This window comes from Mesocricetus auratus, unplaced genomic scaffold (assembly GCF_017639785.1).
Source record: "Mesocricetus auratus isolate SY011 unplaced genomic scaffold, BCM_Maur_2.0 Super-Scaffold_100010, whole genome shotgun sequence".
In the NCBI taxonomy this organism is placed as follows: Eukaryota; Metazoa; Chordata; class Mammalia; order Rodentia; family Cricetidae; genus Mesocricetus; species Mesocricetus auratus.
This window is the reverse complement of record NW_024429194.1, coordinates 5,968,479-5,993,504: the sequence shown is the minus strand read 5'-3', so window position 1 is coordinate 5,993,504 and position 25,026 is coordinate 5,968,479. Positions and strand designations below refer to the sequence as shown.

General features: G+C 50.9%; 1 protein-coding gene and 1 non-coding gene across 2 annotated transcripts; both read right to left on the bottom strand.

The window, feature by feature from the left end:
• Positions 1-1,040: 1,040 nt before the first annotated feature.
• LOC121143031 lies at positions 1,041-1,149 on the bottom strand. Its single transcript, XR_005880168.1, has one exon. It is a non-coding gene; the product is annotated as a U6 spliceosomal RNA (small nuclear RNA).
• A 2,247-nt stretch (positions 1,150-3,396) lies between these two features.
• Rab12 (RAB12, member RAS oncogene family) lies at positions 3,397-24,598 on the bottom strand. The gene is made up of 6 exons (XM_005082555.4): positions 24,208-24,598; positions 14,276-14,336; positions 10,314-10,452; positions 6,718-6,807; positions 5,922-6,026; positions 3,397-4,678 (listed from the first exon to the last, which is right to left on the bottom strand). The coding sequence occupies exons 1-6, from the start codon at positions 24,581-24,583 to the stop codon at positions 4,565-4,567; spliced, it is 885 nt and encodes a 294-aa protein (XP_005082612.2). The 5' UTR covers positions 24,584-24,598; the 3' UTR covers positions 3,397-4,564.
• Between the last annotated feature and the right edge of the window lie 428 nt (positions 24,599-25,026).

Genomic DNA, 25,026 nt, shown 5'->3' with positions numbered 1-25,026 from the left:
ACAAACACATCTCTCGGGGCCACACAACACTTCTTGAGAAAACAGTAAGAAACAGAGCCAAACTGACCTCACAGTTTCTCTCAGGATAGGGAGATCACGCTGACTGACCAGTGAGTGAAGTAAGCACGTAGCTCTAAGTGGCCAGACAGTGACATTGAAATTCAGGACTTAACAGCTGGTTGGCTGAACCTTGGTGGGGAGTATGTACAGAAAGTCCATTGCCGAGAAGGTGATGTCTACTAAAGATGGGTCATGCTCTGGCCTTGAGTCAGCAATAGGCACCTGGGAGGTTGACCTCCTGTACTTGTCCCTAGGAGCATCTCCAGGGGCAGCCGGTTTGCTTTGAGTTTGTTCTGAAGTCTAAAATCCACTGTCTTTGTGACTGAGAATGCTATTACTTTCCTATGGCAGTCTGAGTCATGAGAAATGTCCTGGTGTTATTTCTATTCATCAGGATTATACACCTTGAGCAGAGATCACCTTCCTGACCACCCGCAGCTGTCTGTGTGCCCAGTAGACGGGATATTTTCATGAGATAAACACACAAGCCGTGGGGAGAACACACAGCTGTTGTTAGTGGCACATGAGAAAAATCACAAAGTTATCTACAGCCAGTGATCCGTGGCTTTGCCGAGTGGGGCTCCCCATCAGAGTCACTCACATGGCAGGTTTGCCGCCCTGTTGAACACTGGTTGTTACCTGGTGTTTGCTCCCTCAGCCTCTGGCAGCATACCCTAGGATACAATGAATTATGCATTTCCATGCTTATTTGTTGAACTGTCTTTGGGCTCGCACCAGCTTTGAAAGAAACGAACCTCTCAAGGTTTAGGGGATTTTGCATCTTGCCCATTTCATTTCATTTTATTTTTATTACACATTTAATTATATATTTAAATTAGGAAAAGCTTGCTTCCCATGTTAGTCCCAGCTCCCTCTCCCTCCCCTCCACACCTACTCCCCCAGCGCCCCCAACCCCCTCAGCCCCCCACCCAATCCCCACTCCATTCTCTAGGGAGGGTGAGACCCTCCATGGGGGATCTAAAAATATGGAACGCTTCATGAATTTGCGCATCATCCTTGATGAGCAGGGCTATGCTAATCTTCTCCGTATCGTTCCAATTTTAGTATATGTGCTGCCGAAGCCAGCACTTATTTTTTAAAGATTTATTTATTTATTTATTTATTTATTTATTATGTATACAGCATTCTGTCTGCATGTATGTCTGCAGGCCAGAAGAGGGCGCCAGATCTCATTACAGATGGTTGTAAGCCACCATGTGGTTGCTGGGAATTGAACTCAGGACCTCTGGAAGAGCAGCCAGTGCTCTTAACCTCTGAGTCATCTCTCCAGCCCGTTCATTTCTCTGTCTCTCTCTCTCTGTCTCTGTCTCTCTCTGTCTCTCTCTCTCTTTCCTGGAACTCCCTCTGTAGACCAGGCTGGCATTAAACTCACAGAGATCCGCCTGCCTCTGCCTCCCCAGTACTGGGATTAAAGGTGTGCACCACCACCGCCCAGGTATTTACTTACTCTTATGTGTATACTTCACTCGTGGGTGTGTGGAGCTCTCTGCAGTGGGTTCTCCGCCGCCTTTATGTGTGTTCCGGGGATCAAACTCAGGTGGTGAGGCTCGTGTGGCGAGCTGAACTATCTCACCAGTCCTTGGTTTTTGTTTTTATCTATCATGGCCGGAGATACAGTTCAGTGGCTAAGAGCCCTGGATGCTCTTCCAGAGGACCTGGATTCAGCTCCCAGCACCCACACAGCAGCTTACAGCTTTCTGTAACCCCAGTACTATGGGATCCTCCTTCTCTGGCCTCTGTGGGCACAGATACACATGCTGGCAGCAAAGTATACAAAACAAAGATTATTTATATTTACACATATGCGTGCGAGCTATGTGTACCATATGAATACAGACCCCCTCAGAAAGCAGGAGGCCTAAGAGCCTCCGGAACTGGGATTGCAGGCAGGGGTGGACAGCTTGATGTCAGCGCCGAGAACCCAACCTGGGTCCTTTGCAAGAGCAACAAGCGCTCTTAATCGCTGCTCATCTAGCCACTGGCTTTGTGTTTCAAGACAGCGACTCCCGCACTACATTGCTCAGGCTGGCTCTGAACTCCCCTCTTCCTTGAATCTGCTTCCGGAGCGTAGGACTTACCCACAGTGTGTGCCACCACCACACCTGCCACCCTCCGAGATCTGAACATTCTGCACCTACTAGCACTCAGTACAGGATGGTGCCCCCGGGAAGAGCGGCCCCCAGGGAGTTCTCAGGAGCTCAGGGTACTCAGACCAAGAGGGCACAGCCAGGGCGCAGAGACTGCCGAGAAGGGGGACAGCAGCAAGTGTGGGGCGGCCTGGCAGGCAGGAAAGGAGCCCCTGATGCTCACATACCCAGGCTGGGCTCCCACATAGGGCTCAAGCACCACGGTCACCACGGCAACCTTCCTCCCTCAAGTTCCTTGCTTTTCTCATCAGGGGAAGAGGTGGAGCTGGGCGACCATGGCTTTGTTGCACTCAGTGTGGCCAAGGACAGAGTGGGCTTGGGGGGGGGGGGGGACCAACGGGATGGGGGAGCCAATGATTAACTGTAGACTGAGCTATGCTTGTGAAAACCCATAGGAGTCTCTACTACACCGCCTCATCCATACTATTTGTGCGTAGGAGCTCAGTATCTTTAAGCACATTCTTGGTGTCACCATGCCTAACCTCTGTCTCCACAGCCTTCCATCCCCCCCAACACCCCACCCACTACACCCTGGCTACTAGCCCCGCCCCCGCCCCCCCATAGCCATGGTCCTGCCTATGAATTCCATGACTCTATTTCAGAGTGGAGTTATTATGTAGTAATTATTCTGTAATTGTCTCATTCCACTCAGTGACTTCACCAAGGTCTTCACATATGCACAGTAGCACATGGCGGGCTGACTTTTCTTTAAAATTTTGTTTTTTTTGGGGGGGGGTATGAGACAAGGTCTTGCTATGTGGCTCTGGTTGTCAAGGAACTCACTAGGTAGACCAGGGTGGCTGTGGTCTTGTGGTGACCCTTCTGATGCACCCTCCTGAACACTCACTGAGCAGTGTCCGCTGTTTCTCAAAGTCACGTGTGCTTACTCACTGGCTACGGTGAGCACTGAGGGGCGCAGCTGCTGTGGACCCCGCAGGAAAAGTGTCTGATACCCCATCTCCTGAGCACACTGACTTAGGAAAACGAGTTGCTGGATTGTCTGGGAGATCCCAGCCTCAACCTGTCCTGAAGCAACCAGGGTGTTTTCCACAGCAGAAGACATTACGTTTTTTCCCTACCTACACTCAAAAGGATAAGATTGGGAGCTGGAGAAAAACACTGGCATACATAATTCACAACTGCACCAAATAACATATGGAGATTCAACTGTCATTCATAAATACAAAATTTTATTTGCACTTCATTAGTGTAGAAAGACCACGATGCTTCTCATAGCACAACACTCAGGACACACCAAGTTATTCAAATACATACTTATTTACCTTGACTAAACAAAACAGTGCAGTTTAATAAAAGATATACCAAAGATAGAGTTCACAAATTCCTTATCAGACAAAAAGAAAGAAAAAACAAGAAAAAAAAAAACCCAAGAAAACTTGAACACAGTCTAGAGCTTTCTAGGATAAACTTCACCATCAATGGGAGGTCATCATTACAAAGATACGGGTGTCTAGGCAAATGCATGTATGCTTTTTGATATAGTAAAATGTAACTCTTAAAATCCCTTTAAACAGGATTTGTGTAGGACAGCAGAGTGTGGTTTTAAAATCTCTTCTATAGTTTCAAAAATTCAACTTTACTTTTATTTCCTTCCCTCCCTCCTTGTGGTGCTGGGGACTGAAGCTCAACACACTGAGCTACAATCCCTGCCCAACAGTCCTTTTTCAACCGAATCTTTGTCGTTCTTAGAAACATCCATCACGGCCACTGGAAACCTCCAGATCCTGCAGCCGCGGGACCCAGTGGAATCCAGCCCTCTGCCTAGGAGAAGTCACTACAGAACCCGATAGACAACTCCTTGTCGGCTGTGGAGCGTTGCTTTGGGGCAGATATACTCCAAACCTCAAGAGGCCACGGCTGGGGAAGCCTTGTAAATAAAGAAAAGGCAGTCGTCATATCTTCTCTTTCAAAAAAAATCTTCAGTTTTGTGGATTTTTCGTTGAAACGGAACGCGAAGCACCAGGCCCTTTCTTCCCATTGGCGCATCTGCCTCGTAGTGTAATTAGCAAGGACGTTTGCAGCCCTCAAGAGACAGCACACCTTTCTTCTCTCCAGCTCTCCACACCAGGAGTACCATACCTCCCGGCGTGCGCAGGCCACACACTGGAGTAACGGGGAAGTAATGCAGTTTGAAGGGAAGTATGTGGCTCATAGCCCGACCTTACCCAGGATTGCATATTTGCATATTTACAAGTTAGTGTACAGCTGACGTGGGTTACAAAGTGCGAAAGGAAACTGTCACATGATTGTAGTGCACAACAGAACGGTTTCCCCGCTTCCGGGGACTGTTTGCACTCTGTCTCCAAAGCGGCCGATCAACAGCATCGGACATGTGGTCTGGGAGGAGGCAGCTCTGGTGGGATCTCAGGCTCTGGCTGTAGCGAGAGGATGCTATTGGATAACTCGTTCCTCAAAATGTCAAGAGGCATCTGAAGGACAAGGAGAGAACACAGAGACCTTAGTCTTTCGGGCGAGAGGGCATGTCCTGAATCGCACGACCTTTGCGTTATGTGTATGGGGGTGTTTTCCTGCATGTATGTCTGTGTCACATGCCCGTTACCCAATGAGGCCAGAAGGGGGACGTTGGATCCCCTGGGACTGGAGTTACAGACGGCTGTGAGATGCTGGATGGGTGCCGGGAATCGACCCTGGGTCCTCTTGAAGAGCGGCCAATGCCCTTAACCACTGAGGCATCTCTCCAGCCCCTGAAGCTTTCTAACGCCTTTAGGAGAGGCTGGGAAGCAGCTTGGTCATAAATGTTTGCCCAGCATGCGTGAGGATGCCCCAGGCTTGGTCCCTAGCAATGTGACAAGAACCACATGTTCTTTGCACCGAATCTACTGTAATGAAAATTCTACATATTAATCACCAGGAAACTGGCCCATTGTCTGAAGGAAGCAACAGCCCCCGCCAGTGCTTCTAAATCATGTCACATCTATGGGGCCTCAGTGACATAACCGGTTAGTGCTTAACAGTTAGCCTTCCTACCTGGAAGGTTCCACACTGACAGATGCAATGAAACGCTGAGGGACAAATCTGGGAGAAGGCAACTGCGTCTGTAACATGCACACGCTGCGGCTGTTCACACAGCACTGTGCACTGTCTAGCGATGGCTTGCAGGGTTCCTAGAATCACCCCTCTGGGGGACACCACCTAGTGGCTGACAGATGTTGAAGGGCAGCCGCTGCCTGGTGAGGCCGCCCGGCATCCTCTGTGAAGGTGACCTCCCTGTCTGGAGAGAGGGGCCCAAGGAAGACCAGGAGCTGTGGCCCTTCTCCAAGGAGGGCTTCACAGCACCAGGGGGCTCCACGTTAAACTCAATTCTTTGGGAAAAGGAGAAACAAGGAAAGGAAGGTGGCGTAGATACGGCAGCTTATTTACCTGCAGTGCTGGAGACTGAGCCTCGCGTCTGCTAAGCAAATGCTGTGCCTCAGCGCTATGCTCTGCCCCGGGCTATTTATACGCTGCTAGGCAGGGGTCGGGGCATCAAGAATGCTAGGCAAAGGTTCTGCCAGCTTCTCGTGGTCACTAGACCTTGTGTAAGGCACTCCAGAACGTTCTACCTCAAGGAAAGCAAACAAGACCGTCTACCAAGCCTAAGGACTCCAGACTTGCACACGAGCGACAGCTGCCATGGCAGCTAGCTGAGCAGGCACATTTATTTATTTTTACCTTCTTCAGAATGTCATCAACGAGTTTCAGAAATATCTCATCCACATTGAAATTGTCCTTGGCGCTGGCTTCACAGAACCGCATCCCAGTTATCTGCTGTGCAAACTGAGAAGACATGTGCCCGTTTTAACCACGTGGTGCAACCCAGACCTGTGACCCGTGTGTGTGTGTGTGTGTGTGTGTGTGTGTGTGTGTGTGTGTGTGTGTGTGTGTATGCACACACGAGTGCGCACGCCAGGCCAAGTCTCTGACAGGCGCACTGACTCTGTGCTTTACCACTAAGGGTGGGGGAGCCCAGGGTCTGTAAAGTCCCATTTATGTTCAAATATCAGGTTCATGTGTACAGCAAATTCCTGTAAGTAAATAGCAATATATATATATATATATAAAACACAAAATCTCTGGAGAACTTTAAATCCTATTATGTTTGTAAGAGTCTAAATGTACAGTGTATCTGACATTTAAAATACGAGTGTCCATGCTTCTCCATGATTGGACCCTTAGCAAAAATCAAGGCAGGAGAAAAAGAAGCTGTGAAAGCAAATCTTGCAACCTGAAAACATTATTTTTTTCCTGTATAAAATGTCAGCTAACATAATAACACACCATGTGCTAATGTGGTTAAGTCTCTGCTTCCACTGAATCCAAAGAAGAGACAGGAAGTGAACAATCTGGAGGGCGTGCTGGGGGCCATTACTGCACACGCTCTGTATTCCCACAGCACGCCCGGGAGCGGTTTGCGGGCACGCTGGGCAGAGCAGGGGGTGCCGCCTGGGAGCGGCCGGCATCCACGCACCTTTTCTCCTTGCTGCTTGGAGATTTCTCTGTCTGCCTCGCAGTCCAGCTTATTTCCAACCAGGAGCAGCTCAGCATCTTCCGAAGCATACTGCGGGATTTTCAGAAGCGTCACACATTGACAGACAGTGCAAACTCACACAGCTTGTCACCAGTTGCCTTCTGTTCATTCCCCTCCACTGCCTCTGGGCACCTCTGGGGGGAGGGGGATGGGAAACGCAGGGACAGGACATGCAGGGACTTCTGAGAGGCATCAACAACTACCGTGGCCCCGGCCCCAGCCATTCCTAAGGCACCGTTAAGGAGATGTTTAAAAACAACAGACACAGCTGTGCGCTCAAGAAGGGTCGCCAGCTGTGAAAGGCAACAGAATGGGCCAGGAGTGAAGCCAGGTGCCACGGACCAGGCAGGTCCTTCTGCTCTGAGGACTCCAAGGCCCTCACGGTACCATACCTGGAGGTAAAATGGAGTCAGCCCGAGATCGTAAACTTACTTTTATGCTACAATGAAGTTAGCATTAACTCTACAATCCAGAATGATTTTAACTATATCTGCAAGGTTTTATTTAAAAAAATAAAGGTACCTCTCAAATAAACTCATCCCATTTTGTGTACTTCTGAAAAAAGAAAAATCATTTGAAACGGACTGCACTGGAGGAACCTGGGGATCACGGCCAAAGCACTCTTGAGGCCAGGAGACGGGGTGGGAGGCAGCTCCCTATGTGGGTGTCTTGCTGACATGTAGGCATCAGCGAGAGCGCCAGCCTGACTGGCTAGCATGATGGGACAGGCTGGCCCAAAGTGAGCGTCCCAGAGATGACAGCCTTAACGGCCTGGGCTGTGCGCACCTTTGACCCCAGCACTTGGGAGGCAGGGGCAGGAGGATCTCTTGTGAATTCGAAGCCAGTCAGGGAGGGCTACATAGTGAGACCCTGGAGAGAGCAGGGGTGAGGGGGGAGGGAGGAGAGAGGAGAAAATAGCTCTTACACCAAGAACGATACACAGAACACAGGACAGGCTGGGGCACCGTCCTTGGTGGATTCACAAACCCAAACACCTAACAGGCCCTCGCTCACCACATTTAGACTACTGTGTAAGCGGTGTCCGCAGGAGCAACTCCAAGGTTTCACACAGAGGGGACTCCTCCGCGGCCAACAAACATATGCTAGGCCTGACTAAGGGGTGTGGGCTTACAGCTGCAAACATGGATCTTATAATGGGCCCTGAAAAATCATTTTCAGGAATGTAAGCCCCCAAAGACTAAGGCCAGTGGTGGAAGGTAGACCAGCTGGTAAACCCTTGCTGTGTTAAGCGGGAGGACCTTAGTTTGAAGGCTGCAAAACCCTGCGTGCGGTTTGAACGAGAATGTCCCCCATAGGCTCCGGCATTTGAATACTCGGTCGCAGGTTGGTGGCGTTGTTTTGGAGAGCTTCGGAGGTGTGGCCTTGTTGGAGGAGGTGTGTCACAGGGGTGGGCTTTGAGAGTTAAACTCACACCATTTCAAGTTCTCTCTTCACTCTGCGCTTGGCGTTTAGGAAGTGAGCTCTCAGCTTGCTGCCCCGGCTGCTGACCTGCCTGCCGCCATGCTTCCCCACTCTGACGGTGAGGGGCTCGTCTCCCTCTAGAGCCCCAAGGCAAAACAAACTCTTCCATCCATGACTTGCCTCAGTCACGGTCTTTTATCACAGCAACAGAAGAGTAACCAGAAGCAGCTGCGGTGAGTGTTTCAACCCTGTGTGCAAGTCTGCTTAACAGGTGAGCTCAGGAGTCAGAAAAACCTTGCTAAAGGCCTGGCCCGCCCAGAATCTGACTCTGACGATAACTTCCAGCGAACAAACGCTGTTCCAGGCACATTCCGGACACCAACCAGCTCTTTGTGTGTTTGCTTTCTGATTCCGAGTCCCTCCCCGTGCCTGATCTTAGCTGGCTTTAAGAGTCACTAATTCTGGAAGTCACGCAGATGAGCCACATGCTATCAGTCTCCCGCTAACTCTGCTATAGGTGACATTTTCAACTCCTCCAGCGTCACTAAAACAGGGGTTTTGATTTTCCTTGTCCCGTGTATGTGCGCATGTGCGTGGGCTCTGTATGGCGCGTGTGTGGAGATCAGGTGACAACCTGCGGCAGTCAGCTCTCTCCGTCTGCCACACGGGGTGCCGTGTTGGGTCGCCTCATGAATTCAGGTCACCAGGCCTGGCAGCGTCCTTACCCACTGAGCTCTCCTGCCAGCCAGCTCAGGCGATGGTTACTAGGCTACTTTTTTAGGGACTCGAAGCTGGCTTTTTTTTTTAACTCTTGACTTGCACCTCTGATGCCATGAGGACTCAAATTCTCCCCCTCAGAAGAGGGCGCCCCAACGGCTAACACCACCACTTCTGCGTATGTGTAAGAGCCACACGGCAGATCACTGATCCCCTGCAATTATCGCCCCCCAACCCCCAACCGTCGGCTTTGCTACCCCATAAAGATCCCTGAACCTATCCATGTCGGTGTGTTGAGACTAGGGCCTTCTCTGTACACGGTCGCTCTCTTGTGGCACGAGGGTGACCGTGTACCCTGTGACCAGCGCCAAGCACAGAGCGAGTGGAGATCTGTGTCTGCCTCGCCCTTTGCTGCTCCTGCTGAGTTTCTCTGTGCAGCCCTGGCTGGCCTGGAACTTGTCACGAAGACCAGGCTTATCTCCAATGCGCGGAGATCCGCCTGGGTGCTGGAATTAAAGGTGGGTGCCAGCATGCCTGGCCCTCCTATTTCTTTCTTTTAAAGATTTATTCATTACATATACAGTGTTCTGCCAATAGGTCACCACCAGATTTAATCGTAGATGGTTGTGAGCCACCATGCGGTTTCTGGGAACTGAACTCAGGACCCCTGGAAGAGCTGTCAGTGTTCTGAACCTCTGAGCCCTCCCTCCAGCCCCGCCCTCCTATTTCTTACATTGGTCCCTAACATACTATGAAGGGAGACATAGGGAAACCTTGCTTAGTAAAACCAGAAGCGAACCTTTTCTAGTAGCTACATGGCATGCCAAGTACAGTCACATTTGAATACAATCATGTGTCTGTAACACAAAGGAATCAAACATCTGATTATTGCATAAGGGGGCAGAGCCTCTCAAATTGTGGTCAACTGTATGTACATGGTCACAGTTCAATCCCAACTGGCCTGTCTTCTGAAGGTGCATTGCTATACACATTTCCTAGAGGAAGATACAGCTCACATTAATCACGAACACAGAATTTTCTATAATGACTCGATTGGAAGCTGAGAGAAATGGTCTCTTGTTCAAAAGGAGGAACTGAAGGACATCTACAAGGCTGAGGACGATTAGACCCTGGACCACCCACGGCACCATAGCGTACACACAGAGTGTCCACTCAACCTTTCTTAGTCCAACTCTGAGCGAGTAAAGAAAGGGTTTTGACCACAATGAGCATTTGTTTCCACAGCTACAGCAAGCTGGTTCTGGGTAATCTATTCCATAACCTCCTCATCTCTAACAAGGCTGTGTATGAATAAGATGACGCTTAGTCCACCAAGGATTCTGTACCATTTTGTTCCCCTTTGACGCTCACAAACGGGGAAGGCGGCACACACATACCTTATCGATCATCTTCATCCATTTTGGCAAGTCGTCGAACGTCTCCTTCTTGGTGATGTCATAGACTAATATGATCCCCTTGGCACTTCTGTAATAGGCTGAGGTAATGCTGTTAAATCTCTCCTGTCCTGCCGTATCCCTAGGAAACAGCAGAAGTCGGTTTCCAAACCAGTGAAGCGGCCAACTCCACATGCTCCTTCTCCACCTGGAGGGCTATGGGGACACTCTTCCCAGCCTTACAGGCGTGAGGGGAAGAGTTCAGGCTGCTTTACACGTGGCTTATCGGCATACAGATTAACAGCTACGTATCAGAAGTGGAGACAGGTTACCCACTGAGGTTACCAGCCGTCAGAGCACCACCCTTCCCCAGAAAGCCTCATCAGGGACATCAGGACATCGACACACGGGGCCATTTGCTTCTTTAAGATAAAAGGGGACACAGCACTCATGACAGCAACCGCAGTTCCCACCGAAGACAACTCCCTAACCTGCTTCTGGTGCCTGAGTGAAAGCTTGCGGCAGGAAAAACCATCCCTTGGAATGACTGCTCTGCGTCCCCCAAATACTCAGCTTGAGCTATTTCCTATCCCCAAAAACCGCCACACACTAAAGTGACTGAGCACACGGAAAGCGAACCACACGCTCCATGTGCACAGCCACGTGACTGAGCACGGGAGAGTGAAGGGTTGAGTCCACTCAACAGGATATTCACGACTACCTAGTGCACATCAGTATGGAGCCACTCGTGTAAAAGCTTTACATATTTCTCTTGTTTTTATGGATGCCTTGCTGCGTGTACGTATGTGTACCACGAGCATGCGCCTGGTGCCTGTGGAGGGCAGAAGAAGGCATCAGATCTTTCTTAGCGCCAGCGTGGATGCTAAGGTCATGCGTGAGAAATTCTACACTTGATCTCAAAAAAATGCAGGCACACCAGAGATGTATGAGATTATCTTCAAGCATATATATAGCATATATAAAACAAACGAGTTTCACATTGAGTCTGGGGACCCATACTCAGGTTAATTCATTGTATCTATGTAAATGTTCCAAAATCAGAAACACTTCTGGTCCCAAACTCTCCGACAAAGAGCATCCAATCTGTGCTTTTACTAAAGAAACACCCGAAGAGAACCGTGACCCCAGGCTTTTCTATATTAGCAAAAGGAGTACAAAAATTATTTCTAACGTTGAACTATTTCTCTGGCTCATTTTTCATCTTTTGAGTAAAATATTTCAGATGAGAAAGTCTTTTGAGTAGCGTGTGATTAATCAAGTAGCTGGAGTATTGTAGAAGTAAGATTCACTGTGGAAATCCCGTCAGGAAGAAGGTTGTATTGGACCGCTGATCAGGCAGCTCCTGGGCACTGGGAGTCACAGGGCCTATCTGCAAGCGTCCGCGGAGAGCACCGCTAAGGGTAAGGCCCACCCTGAGTGAAGCAACAGCGTCGCTTGGGCTGGGCTCTCAGACTGAGCAGTCTCCCAGGCTGCTGAGGTGTGAGTCAGCAGCTCCCGGCTCCCGCCACAGCCCTTCCCACCATGAGGGACCGTACCCCCTTAACCACGAACTGCGACAAGCCATCTTTCCCTTCAATTGGTCTGCTAAGCACTTTCGCAACAAGGGGCGAGCAACAACCAGTCCTGCTTCCTAACCACTGGACTATTCCATGCGGAGCAGTCAGCTTCTCTGTAAATCCTGCACACAGCACCACTCTTCCCGGTGACGTTGCCCAGTGCTGTGCCAACAGCTGCAGAACTTTACAAAGGGTCAGGAGGGGCAGAGGGCACTTTCTGGCGGAACGCTTTCACATCTATGAGAAAAGCAGTCTGAGAGTCCCGTGTGGCGGAATACACACTACCAACTCTCACAGACCAGGCTTCCATACGTCAGGAAAGCCAGGACTGATCAGGGTTGAAGCCACTGTTGGGAAGGCCAGACACAACCGACAAGAGTCACTTGCCCATTCAGATTACAAAAAGAGACTTTTTTTTAATGATGTATATGCATAAGGGCGCCCTCGGAGGCCAGAGGGTGGCAGATCTCCTAGAGTTGGATATTACAGGTAGCTCCGAGTGAGCCATGCACTGTGGGTGTTGGGACCCAAATCCAGGTCCTCTGCAAGAGCAATAGCTGTTCTTCACTGTTGAGTCATGTCTCCAGCCCCAGGACATATTCTGCCTGTCACCCACTCAAACCAGCTGTACACACATCCTAATATTAGCTACATTATCCTTCTCGGGGAGAAGAACACAGCCACAGATGCTAGGTGCAGAGGTGGACCTGTCCTGATCCCTTCAAAAGCTGTCCTGGAGGCGCTTATACTTAGAAACAGCAGCTTGTGCCGGGCGTTGGTGGCGCACGCCTTTAATCCCAGTACTCGGGAGGCAGAGGCAGGCGGATCACTGTGAGTTCGAGACCAGCCTGGTCTACCGAGTAAGTTCCAGGACAGGCTCCAAAGCAATACAGAGAAACCCTGTCTCGAAAAACCAAAAAAAAAAAAAAAAAAAAAAGAAACAACAGCTTGTATCAAAGATTAAAATTTTACCTATATGGACGGTTTTTCCTGCATGTATGTGTGCACTAAGTATGTGTCTGGTGCCTAAGGAGGTCAGAAGAGGTCGTCGGATCCCCTGGGACTGGACTCACAGAACCCGTGGGTGCTGGGAATCTAAGTCAGATCCTTTGAGAGGGCAGCCAGTGGTCTTAAGTGCTAAGCATTCTCTCTCCAGCCCATCCACGAGAGACAATTTGATGGACAGCGATGAAGGAAACAAAGATTGTTACCTTTTTGTGGACTAGCGTAAGGAAAAGCTGCCTTTTGCTATCAAGTATCTAGGCAGAACTGTTAAGAACAAACAAAACCATAAATCCCCATAGCCCTTTGGTTACACAGTTGCAGACGATCAAAGGAAAGCGATTACCTCAGGACACCGGTAGAGCATGGCTGGCTCGGTTGCAGCTGTGCCCCAGACAAGGACATGGATGAAGGATGGAGACATGCCACTAACATTCAAGTGTTAGATGACCGGTGAGACCACAGATGCGGCAGCGGTTAACGCGGATGAAAGCAAACACACACAGACGGCGGACAGACAGTCAGAGCTGAGGGCGACCTGCCAAGACGAGTTAGTAAGCTCAGTGTCGCACTGGCGTTACGGAAACCACAATGCATTCTCCCAGCGGCCGAGCGGGGCTACCGCTGGAGCACCGCAGGCCAGACCTGCCTTCCTTCTGCAGAGTTAGCTAGCAACATGGGGAATTCTAGTCACCACTGTGGGCTGTTAACAGGGAAGAGACTGAAGCCCCGAGTACAGTTACAACACAGCTGGCCTGGCCTCTTGTTCCAAGGCTGAGCTGAGAAAGGGTCTATTCTCCTCGGGTGAGTTTCTGGGCCCCCTTCTGGTATGCAGAAGATGCCCCAGTCACACAGCACCCCACGGGCCAGCAGGAGAGGGCACGCCTGCCACACCATGTCCACGCTGTATCAGAAGAGGGTCCCTGAGCTGTGGTGTAGACTATGGGTTTTTCTCTCCTGATAACACGGCTGGGAACACACTGGGCTCTTTTGAATACCATGCAGTAATTGTAAAGATGTGAACACGTGCCTTTCCCCGCAGCAGGGCTGGGGGTGGAACCCAGGGCCTTGTGCATGCCAAGCAAAGAGTTCTAGAGAGCTACACACCAGCCCAAGACATTCAACCAAGCAATCGTTTTAATGGAAGCAGTCTGGAGGCGCGTCAGTGGAACACAGGCAGAGAGGTTCAAACAGCTCAGGATGGTAGCACAACAGCCCGCTGCGGATGAGGTGTAAGCGAGGAGTCCCGTTCCCGGGAAGTGCTGTTAATTTGATTTTAAAAGGAGCGAGGAAGGAAGGGAGAGGAGGTGAGATGGTCCATCTTAGTAACCAAGCGTGTGGGTTGTTGTTAAACACACAGGGCACAACGGGGCAGACTTAACTCACCAGATCTGCAATCTAATTTTCTTCCCTCTTAGTTCTACAGTCTTGATTTTAAAGTCAACACCTGGAGAGGAGACAAGCGAATATGAAGTAAAGATAACCAAGACGCGTGTATCGCAGGAGTCCCATTCGTAAGTATGGGAAACTAAAACATCGTGTGGCAGAAACTCGGAAGTGCACAGGACAGATGTGCAGTGAGCGCTCTCCCGCTCCCGCTCCCCCGAGCCCACCCCGTGCAGTGAGCGCTCTGAGCCCACCCCGTGCAGTGCAGTGAGCACTCTCCCGCTCCCGCTCCCCTGGAGCCCACCCCGTGCAGTGAGCGCTCTGAGCCCACCCCGTGCAGTGCAGTGAGCACTCTCCTGCTCCCGCTCCCCCGGAGCCCACCCCGTGCAGTGAGCGCTCTCCCGCTCCCCCGAGCCCACCCCTGGCTTATTCTAGCACCCACCCACCCCTACACAAGATTCATGACCCCAGGTGCCGTTTAGAAACCACAGCAAGGTTTACAGAGGGTGCCAAGTCAGAGATGATTCTTAGGTGGAAATTCAACCCCGATTTCAAGCAGCCTTTGTTTGAATTAGGAAGTTATTGACAAATTAAATTTTTAGTTCTCACAAGTGTTGGTAAATATGCGCATGACCCAGTATATCACTTATGGAAGAACAAACTGTTAGAGACAGGGCTGGGCAACCAAGGCATCAGCACATACACACACACACACACACACACACACACACACACACACACACACAGAGAAAAGAAAAGCCCTACCCATCGACAGATTAGCATATTCAATTTAATATTCATTCCTCTTAATATTGCAAGCAAACCACCATGTGTAATATTTTTTCTTCTTTAAAACCACACCAGTAAGCTTCAAATAAATTTTAAAAATCCAAATTTCATTTATGTATCTCATCTGACATCTTTTATAGTCACAGACAAAAGTATCTTAGGCTGAGACTTTCAAACTCAATATTCACTAGCAGAGAATCAAGGAGATTCGGGCTGACCATAGGCACCAGAAACACTTCTGTTCTGAATGTACTTCCCAGCTGCCTGCCGGGACCCCAGACTGCCGGTCCCAGGCGGCCGGGTGTGCAGGTGACCACAGCTAGCAGTGGCTCTGACTGCCCTCTGGTCATCCATTTTGGGACCTGAGGCAGCAGTGGTCAGAGGACGATCTGAGGTGAACAGAATGACATGTGACTGGCTGGGTTTAAAATTAGCAACACACTAGACATGTCAGTAAGACTGAGCTGGCGGGCAGCCCCCAGATGGACAACAGAGAAGCTCTGCGAATATAAGACACCCCAGTGGAGGCAGGTCCCTGTGCTTTGATTCTTGTTTTTATTTTTAATGTTTGCTCATTTTATTTTTGTTTGTTTGTTTGAACGAACCAGGGTCTCTCTACATAGCCCTGGCTGTCCTGGAAATCACTCTATTTTCAATTTATGGCTTGGACACGTTTCTTTGTATTAATATAAGTACACCACTGAGCGTGTCTAAAAACATCACCTCACAAGTATAAAATGACTTCACGCTTCCAGGTGTGGTGGTGCACGCCTTTAATCCCAGCACTTGGGAGGCAGAGGCAGGCGGGTCTCTGTGAGTTCGAGGCCAGGCTGGTCTACAAAGCGAGTGCCAGGACAGGCTCCAAAGCTACACAGAGAGGCCCTGATGGAAAAACAACACAAAACAAACAAACAAAAAAATGTTGCGTATCTGTAGCATCCGCCTCCCACAAAAATGGCCCGGTCCTTCGTGATAACAGCAAGCCATAAACAATCTCAACTATCTGGACTGCAGGGTGAGGGGCGGTCAGCACAGACGGCAGCGGAGAGCTACACATCCACACACAGGGACGAAGTGGGTGTCGCCTTCCTGTCTATCTACAGGCCTGCTGAAAACCCAGTTTCTTGGAGGCTTCTTGATTAACAGGCAAGCAAGCTGCCTTCCCTACCCTGCGGGTTAATGGGGACAGTCCCTGCCCCCAAAGCTGGGTCACACTGACCTACATTAATACACCACGCACTTGGCAACAGAGCACGCTCCTCTGCCATGCGCTCTTAGAGAACCTTCTTGTCTGCCCAGAAACCTTTTAAATCCTAGATTTCCCACGGAACCTTCCCTCGCCCCATCTAGCCTGCTCCCACCCCAGGTCCTGGTCCCACGCTTTTCTTTGCTGGCCTCACCCCTGGGCTGGGCTCCTCCAAAGACCTAGCATCCTTGGCTTACTGCCCAGCACACAGCAGCAACTCGATGACTCTGATGGTGACTGACAGCTGGCCTCTCTTCTCCATTAAATGCTGTAATTTAGGAAAAATTAGGGATAGTCAGGACTCACCAGTAGTTTTTTGTTGGGTTTTTTTTTTTTTTAAGACAAGAGGCAGAGGAGGCCGCTGTGGAATGGGAGTGATGGGTTTAAACGTGTGTGCACGTGTGTATAGACACATTTTACTTGGTCCACAGTTCTGCAAAGGACAGGCAGTCAGTCTTTCCAGGCTGGAAACATCTCAGAGATCACTATGGTAACAGATTACTTATTCCACTGCTTCCATGGAGTAGTAATCCCTAAACAGATTATTCTGGCTAGGCTCCCTACTCTCAATGGGTGTGGTCTCTAAACTGCGTGGCTCACGTTCAATCTTCACTTTTAGTAGCAGTGACAATTCCATCGTCAGATATTTGGTGTCTTGCACCCAAAGCATCCTGTGCTCTCGGCAGCCCAGTCAGGTGGGGGCACTGCCATGACATCTTGTAGGGAGACATCAGATCAGAGACAGCGGGTGTGTGTGTGTGTGTGTGTGTGTGTGTATGTAAGCCACATGCTAACACAACAGCACAATCACTATTCAAGTTCACGCTGTGTGAGCAGTTAAAGGCTGTCACATAAACATCAGGTGGGCGAGGGAGAGAGCTATGTGACCTGTCCTGCAAGTGGCCCAGTAACATCATAATCTCACCACTAGAGGCGAGCCTGGCTTTGCTTCCTTCTTGGTCCGTCTGTGACAGCTGAAGGAAGTCCAGAAGGGAAAACATTTCCAGAACACTTGTTTCTTTTTTGCTGGGCCCTACCAAGTTACAAAACAGAGGAGAGCAGAAATACATTGACTGCTCTTTCTTCATGTTCCTTTCCAGTCTAAAGAAAAAAACAACCTCGCTGTCCAAGTCTTGGATTGCAGACAGAGCCATGCTTTCCCCTTGCAGGACTGACTTGCCTCTCTGCCAACTCAAAGCCTGCAGCTAGCCCCAGACGGCACTGGACTTTACTGAGCAATACCACAGCCAGGGCACCCCAGGGTCTCACATAGGTCTCCGTATAAAATGGTTGTGACATTACAGTTCCGTCAGTCACTGCCTTCAGTTTGGAGTACATACCATCATTTATCATAGACAATGTCAGGCACTTTGGGATATCATATCCCTTCCTTGGCAGTGACAGACTAAATTAAGAAATGTGTCAAAAGTCACAGGGGCAAGTTCAACATTGGGTGAGAGGCACTATAATTATAATTATTATTATAATTATTAAAGGAAATGAATCTCCTGCCCAGGCTGCATCCCCCTGAGAAGAGTGCAGGGTGAATTGCACACCACGAGGGACAGAGGGGGATGTGGCCCTCTGCTCTTGCATCAAGTCCAGATTTTATTTTCATTTTATGTGCATTGTTGTTTTGCCTGCATTTATGTCTGTGTGAGAGTGTTGGCTCCCCTGGAACTGGAGTTACAGATAACTCTGAGCTGCCAACGTGGGTGCTGGGAACTGAACTCGGGTACCCTGGGAGAGCAGCTAGTGCTCTTAACTGCTGAGCCATCTCTCCAGCCCCCCCAAAGTATCTTATGGGTAAAACTTCATGGATTTATCTGGCTTTTCCTCTCCAAGCTGTGTTGTAAGGATTCAGCAAAACTAAAAACAATATTCTAATTATGAAATCTGTGATCATTTCAGAGAAAGACACTATTATAGAGCCAAACTGAAGGCGAGAGAGGGCTGGACAGATGGCTCAGTGGTTTCAGACCACTGGCTGCTCCTGAAGAGGATGCAGGTTTGGTTCCCAGAACCCACATGGTAGAGTCACCTGCAACTCCACTTCCAGGGGACCTGACAATCTTTTCTAGCCTCTGAGGGCACTGTGCACGTGCAGTGTGGAGGCATGCATGCAGGTAGAAAAGCCATACACATAAGATAAAAACCTATCTGTAAAGAAGAGGTGTGTAACCCTCCACGCACCATTACCGAAGCTCACCAGGCTGTGGACAGACAGCCCCCGTCGGTTCATGGCGGCTCCGCCTTCTCTTTCCTTCCGGCCTTGGCAAATGCATACCACCCTGTGACTCTGCCCGGCACACAGACTCACAAGACACAGCCGCATGCCTGGCTGGACCACGCAGGCACGGCAACGCAGCCTGAGGCAGGGAGAGGCTGGGAGCGCTGTGTGCCCACACCCGGAGGTAGTTCCCTTCTCACCGAAGTCACAGCAGAACCTCGGAAAATGCTGCTCGGCCTTCACAAGTAGAAGGAGCACGAACCAAGCATCCCGGTGTGCGCTGTATTCCGGGTACTGCTCTAAGAGCGTGTGCTGCCCCATCAAAGGGCATCCCTTAGCAAACCTTATCGTGCACAAGTAGACGGAGGACCGAAGCCGGTGGCCTCTTCTCCTTGCCTCCACACAGCACTGCCGGTTCTTAGTCTAAAGGGGAAGGAATAATTATGGTGCGGAACAGCTGGGGAAAGCCAGGTGCCCAACTAGCATTTTCTATGGCTCAGTGCAGGGGCCGTGAGGTGGCCGCACTACACCAGCGTTATGGCTCACACTCTTTCTTTCTTTCTTTCTTTCTTTCTTTCTTTCTTTCTTTCTTTCTTCCTTCCTTCCTTTCTTTCTTTCCTTCCTTCTAGATTTATTTATTATGTATACAGTGTCCTGGCACGTTCATGTCAGAAGAAGACACCAAATCACATTATAGATGGTTGTGAGCCACCATGTGGTTGCTGGGGGAATTGAACTCAGGACCTTTGGAAGAGCAGCCAGTGCTCTTAACCTCTGAGTCATCTCTCCAGCCCCTCACTTGCTATTTCTTACTCTACCGTGCACACTGTGCACATCTTTACAGGGTGTGGATTTTCTGGCAGTTTCTGTATTCATAGCACTGATATGGAAAACAGAACGATGGGTTATGCTTCTGGGCCAGGTACCTAGGACGCGGACTCCCTGTTTATTCCTATGCTGTGAACTAGGGAGAAAGTAGAAGGTGCCGCCAACCGTCTTTCAATGAATGAGGAACCTGTGGGGCGTGGGCTTCTTAAAGACACACTGGTGACTTACGGAAGAGCTTGAACTGGGGCCCAGATTGCTACCCGCCATGCTCCCTGATTTGGGCAGCACAGGGAACCAAACTCCCCAATCTGAGCAGCACAGGGAACCAAACTTCCCGATCTGGGCAGCATAGGAAAGGCCATGGTGGCTGAAGAACAAGAGCTTTTCTTTTTGAGTAAAAATTAGAAAAGAAAAAAAAAAAGGGATTGTTGGCTTGAAATTTCCTTCTAGTTCATCAACAGGAGAGCACTAAAATCTCTCTCTCTCTCTCTCTCTCTCTCTCTCTCACACACACACACACACACACACACACACACACACACACACACACACACGAGGAAGGGAAAGAAAAATGGGAGAAAAACATCCAAGCTCTGTATTGACTGGGAACGGTGACATCACAGGGTTCCGGCCGGCCAAGTTCAGAGGCTTCTACGTTAAGAAGGGTGGGGAACAGGAAGGCTCCTCATCCGCCTGCCCGAGGTTGGCTGGAGCTGTTCTACTCGGTGAGGCAAGAAGGTAGGAGCACAAGTGTTGGAGTCAGCAGCCGGCCACACTGAAGGGGAGGGAGACCTCTCAGGGGCACACCTGGCATGGCACCCTGTTAGGTCTGTATTGTGGCTTCCTGGCTTTGCAGGATTAAACACCAGCACAACCACACTCAATCAGGGTACTGGGTTTGGTACGTATTTTTTTGTTCTCCAACATCAAAGCCACGCATCAGAAAGAAAGGTAAATAACCAGTTTCTTCCCTCTGACGGAACACAGAGGCTCTCACCTCTTTCTTACACTGAATGGCCACTCTCTTTGTGACCGCACCCCCTCTACAGGGATGAGCCAGGCATGCAGGTGTCAGCTTTGTGCCCTATTTAAGCGGCTCCTAGAATGGTCTGATGGGGAGATACACAGAACCTCTCTAAAGTGTCGGAGGAGTGACTACTGTACAACACCATGTGTTTCCTCCCCGGCTCAGACCAATGTGTAGTTGGAACAATGTATCTGATGCCCCGGCTGCAGAGCAACTCTGCCTATCAGATTCAAAGGTCCCTCCTCTCTTCTCCAGCCAGTTCAGGGCCTCAACAGACAGCTCCCGGCAGAGGCCACAGGCCGTGGGGAAAAAAGAGGCTGTCTCTACTCTGTGTCCATGCACAGTGAAACTTTCTCTCTTCAGCGTGAGAAGCAGACAGAGGGGGAGGCTCTGGGGCCGCGTCTGTCAGTTTTTATTTTCCCTATACAGTTCACCCCAAAGAAAACCTACAGCCTTTCCCTGAAAGAGAGCCACCAGGTGTCACAAGGCAGACATCGCACAGGCCTGGAGGCTTACACTAACTCCCTAAATAAACCCGATCACAGCACACTGCTCCCTGGGTCTGCGATCCAAACCTCAGTTCCGCCCCTACTTGCTTCTCCCTGAGTTGTCTTCTCTGGCGGCGGGCTGGGCAACTGGGGAGGCTGCTGTTCCTCCACGATGGGGAATGGAAGTCTGGAATTCTTTCTTATTTTATGTGTATGGGTGTTTTGCCTGCACGCATACCTGTGGACAACATATGTGCCTCAGAACTGGAGATGCAGATGGTTGTGAGCTGCCGAGCGGGTGCCGGGTACTGAACCCTGGTCCCCCGGAAGAGCAGCCACAGAACGGCTGAGCCATCTCTCTAGCACCCCTCCCCACAATTCTCTCTTAAGCAAAACACTCAGCATCTGTGCCATGGCTTGGAAGACTGCATTTAAGTGCAAAAGTGCAATTAAAATAAAATCAGAGTTTTAACCCAGAAGAATATGTCTTGACTATTCTCACCCAAACGTCAGCCCTAAAAGTTCCAGATCAAAGAGCCAAGTGGCCTGTTTCCTCCATACCCATTCTGAAACTTACAGGTAAAGACAGCTATGACTACACTTACAGGAAAGCCGCCTGACAGCCATTTCTGCATGGTCTTACTGTTTTATGAACCCTCAATTTTGTTGTCAGTTCAAGAACTCCAGCAGGTGTGGTCCAGGCTGAAGCCTGTCCAGGTTGCTTAGGCATGCTCAGTCTCTCCGTCTCTGCATAGACTAGAGAGGACATCCTGGAAGCTAACACAAGTACCTTGGCCAATAGGTTAGCACCGCCCTCTAAGCTCTTAGCTGTCTTCTGAGACCTGGCCTGTTCAAAGGTGGGGCTGTGAAGTTGTAAGTATTGCTACAGAGGACAAAGGTCCTCAGAGGGAAATTTAAAACTGCTATCTCATCTTTCCTAATTTCTTCTATCTTCATTTTTAAACCCCCCCCCCATAATGGTGGGCTCTCTGTGCTGGGATGAGGAGAAACTAAAAACACAGGCCATAGAAGGCTACACCATGCCCAGAATCACAGCCCAGAGTCATATTGAACAGCATTTTCTAAAGGAACTTAAGGAATGAACTTAGCGTCACACAGTCCAATGGGAAGGAGTCCTCAAGAAGCTCTCAGCCCCAGCCAGCTAAGCACTCCTCCCTGTCACCTAGCTCACCGTGAACTTGGCACCCACCTGCCCCCGGAACCCACACCCTACTTTCCACTTTACCCCACAGGCAGCAGGACACCCAACACACACACACACACACACACACACACACACACACACACACACACACAGCAGGTACCCAACAAATGACCTGCTCACTACCAGGGCAACACACTACGCTCAGTGGCAGGAGCTGAAGAGGGGCCTGTGGGCATTTAGGGTCTTCAGGCTTTGATTAAGTCAGAGTTACCATCTTTCCCTAAACTCCAAAGGGGGGGATTACTATAGGTTTTGTAGAGAGTAAACAAAAACATTCAAGAAAAAAAAATCCAGCCACCCCCAGTGTCCACACACACACACACACACAATTATGTGTGTAATGGGGCCGGTTTCCTTGATCATTCCCAGATAGACTACGCAATCCTATGCTGTCCCATTGGCTGGCTTCACTCTGCCGGCTCAGAACTACTTGCCAGCCAAGGGCTCCAAGCATCCACTTCTATGAACTATGTCTAGAGTGTGGTTGTCCTGTTCTGGGGGGCGGCTCCACCCATCATCCCCTCCCTTACCTCATGCCTTCGTAGTGTTAGTATCTGCATTGATGTTTTTTCCTTCCAAATTGGACAGTCATACCTTTCGTTTTTATGTGTGTCAGTATGGGGCCATAAAAGACTGATAATTCTTAACTGCCTTCAAACCATACTGCACTGATGTCAGATACTAACAAAATAACACAAGCCTCATTTCCTGGTTAATAGCTCTCTGCATAGCTCTCACGATCCGAGATCGGATATTTGCAACAGGTATAATTATGCTACTGGATTTTAATATCACATTAAGACAAACGTTTTTTAAAAAGGGTAGAAGGAGCATAAATATTTCAAAAAATAAAAGGAAGAGGAAGAAAAAAAAAGCACTAAGGGGAATACTCAAAAAGGAAATTTAAAAAGTCAATGGAAAACTGGAGGTTTAATTTTCCAGTAAGTTCTTAAAACCGCCGAAGTTCTGTGTTACCTGGCAACTCATAACCCTTCTAAGGAGAGTCCCTAACATTCTCTACAGAATTCTCATCTGAAAATGGGAGCCGTCGGTGGCTACAACTGTAAATATGTGTACATGTTTTTAGCGTTTCAAGCCTCCAAGCTCAGACTTTGCTTGTTGGAAACAGGGATCTCTCTACCTAGCCCTGGCTGTCCTGGAACTCTCTGTGTAGACCAGGCTGGCCTCGAACTCACAGAGATCAGACGGTCTCTTGACTCCCTGTCCAGTCCTGCCTGTTTATTCTATCGAGTCACCCTCCAATCCGGGCAGCCTATCTATAGAGTCGCCTCAAATCAGAGTTCTCCGGGCAGCCTTTCCTGCCCGTCCAACGTCATTAAAAACAACTCCTTGCCATGTCAAATCCAGACCCCGGGGAAGGCGAGCAGGAGCCTTACCTACCGACTTCACCGACCTCACGTAGCAAACGGCTCTCACTTTGCCTGTCACCGGGTTATTCGAGGTCAAGGATACACACATCCGAAATCCCTCTGCCCTACATTTGAGCACAGAACCAGAAGCTGGAGGGCAGCGTTTAGTGCGAACGGTCTCTGCAGCGAATTGCTCAACTTCTTTCCACTGAGCCGTGGAAATGGATGGGAGATGAGAAAGCCAGCCCCAGCTCATTCCTCCAGCCCGTAGAACTAAGAGGTCCGATCCCACTTAGGATGGTGACCTCGGGGCGCTGCACCGGTGGCTGCTCCTCCGCCCCCGCTTTTCTTTTGCACCTCACAAAGTCCTTCCCCGGGCGAGCTGGTGTAACGGACCGGGAGTTTCCACGGATGCATCACCCCGACCTCATGACCCGAGAGAGAAGACTCCGGGAGGGAATGACCCGGCTCCGGGGGTTGGAGGGGGTCGCACACCCGCGGAAAGGTCACGGGAAACTCGGCCTGGCCCCGGGAAAGGGGTTCAGAGCTTCCAGGGGGGACCCGGCCCGTGCGCCCCTCGGATGCCAGATGTCCCCAGGGCGGCAGTGCCCGGGGGCGCGCGCGGAGAGGCCGCGGGACACCCAGCCCGGCCCCGGGAGAGGGTGAGTGCTCGCCCGAGGAGCCGGCCCCGACCTCCCCGCAGGCTCGCCCGCCCCAGGCCCGGCGTACCCACGGTGGACTTGCAGGCCTCGCAGAACGTGTCGTCGGTGAAGCGCTCCATCAGGCTGGTCTTGCCCACCCCGCGGGAGCCGATGATGATGACCTGCAGCTTGAAGTCGGCCGGCCTCGGGGGCTGCTTCCTCCGGCGGGCCTGGCCGCCCGACAGCGCCGGGGAGACCGCGCCCAGGCCGCCGCCCGCGGGCCGCCGGTGCAGCGCGGCGCTCGGATCCATGCACGCATACGGCTCGCCCTCGGGCCGCCGTCCGCGCGCCCCGGGCCCCCGCGCCCCGTCCACCCTCTCCGAGCCGCCGCCGCCTCCTCCAATGCCGCCGCCGCCGGGAGAGGAGGAAGGGAAGCAGCTCCTCCGCAGCAGCGGCAGCAGCATCCCGGACCGGGAGGGGCAGGAAGCGCAGGCGCGGCGCGGGGCGACGCCGGAGCGCGACCCCTGCCGGCCGGAGGACCGAGCCGTACGCCCCGGCTCCGCGGCGGGGCGACCTTCTCGGTCACCTCGGTGCACCCATCCACCCTCCCTCCCTCCCCGCCGCCCTCCCTCCCTCCTCCGCGCATTTCCACTCGTGGTGTTTTTCTTCCGCCGCGACCAGTTCCTGAGAACCGCGAGCTTGTATTAGCCGCTCGCCCCGCGGACGAGGTCGCAAAGCGCGTGGCCTGGGGTCGCCGCCGCCCCGAACTCAAGTCGGTTCTGGGTGTCGGGCGCCCCCCGGCCTGGCCCACGCGGGCTTCGGTGTGAAAGCCACCCTGGCGGGGCCGTGGCTCCTGCGTGCGGTTTTCCGGGGCCGGGGGGGCAAGGAATCCGCTATCTTAACTGGG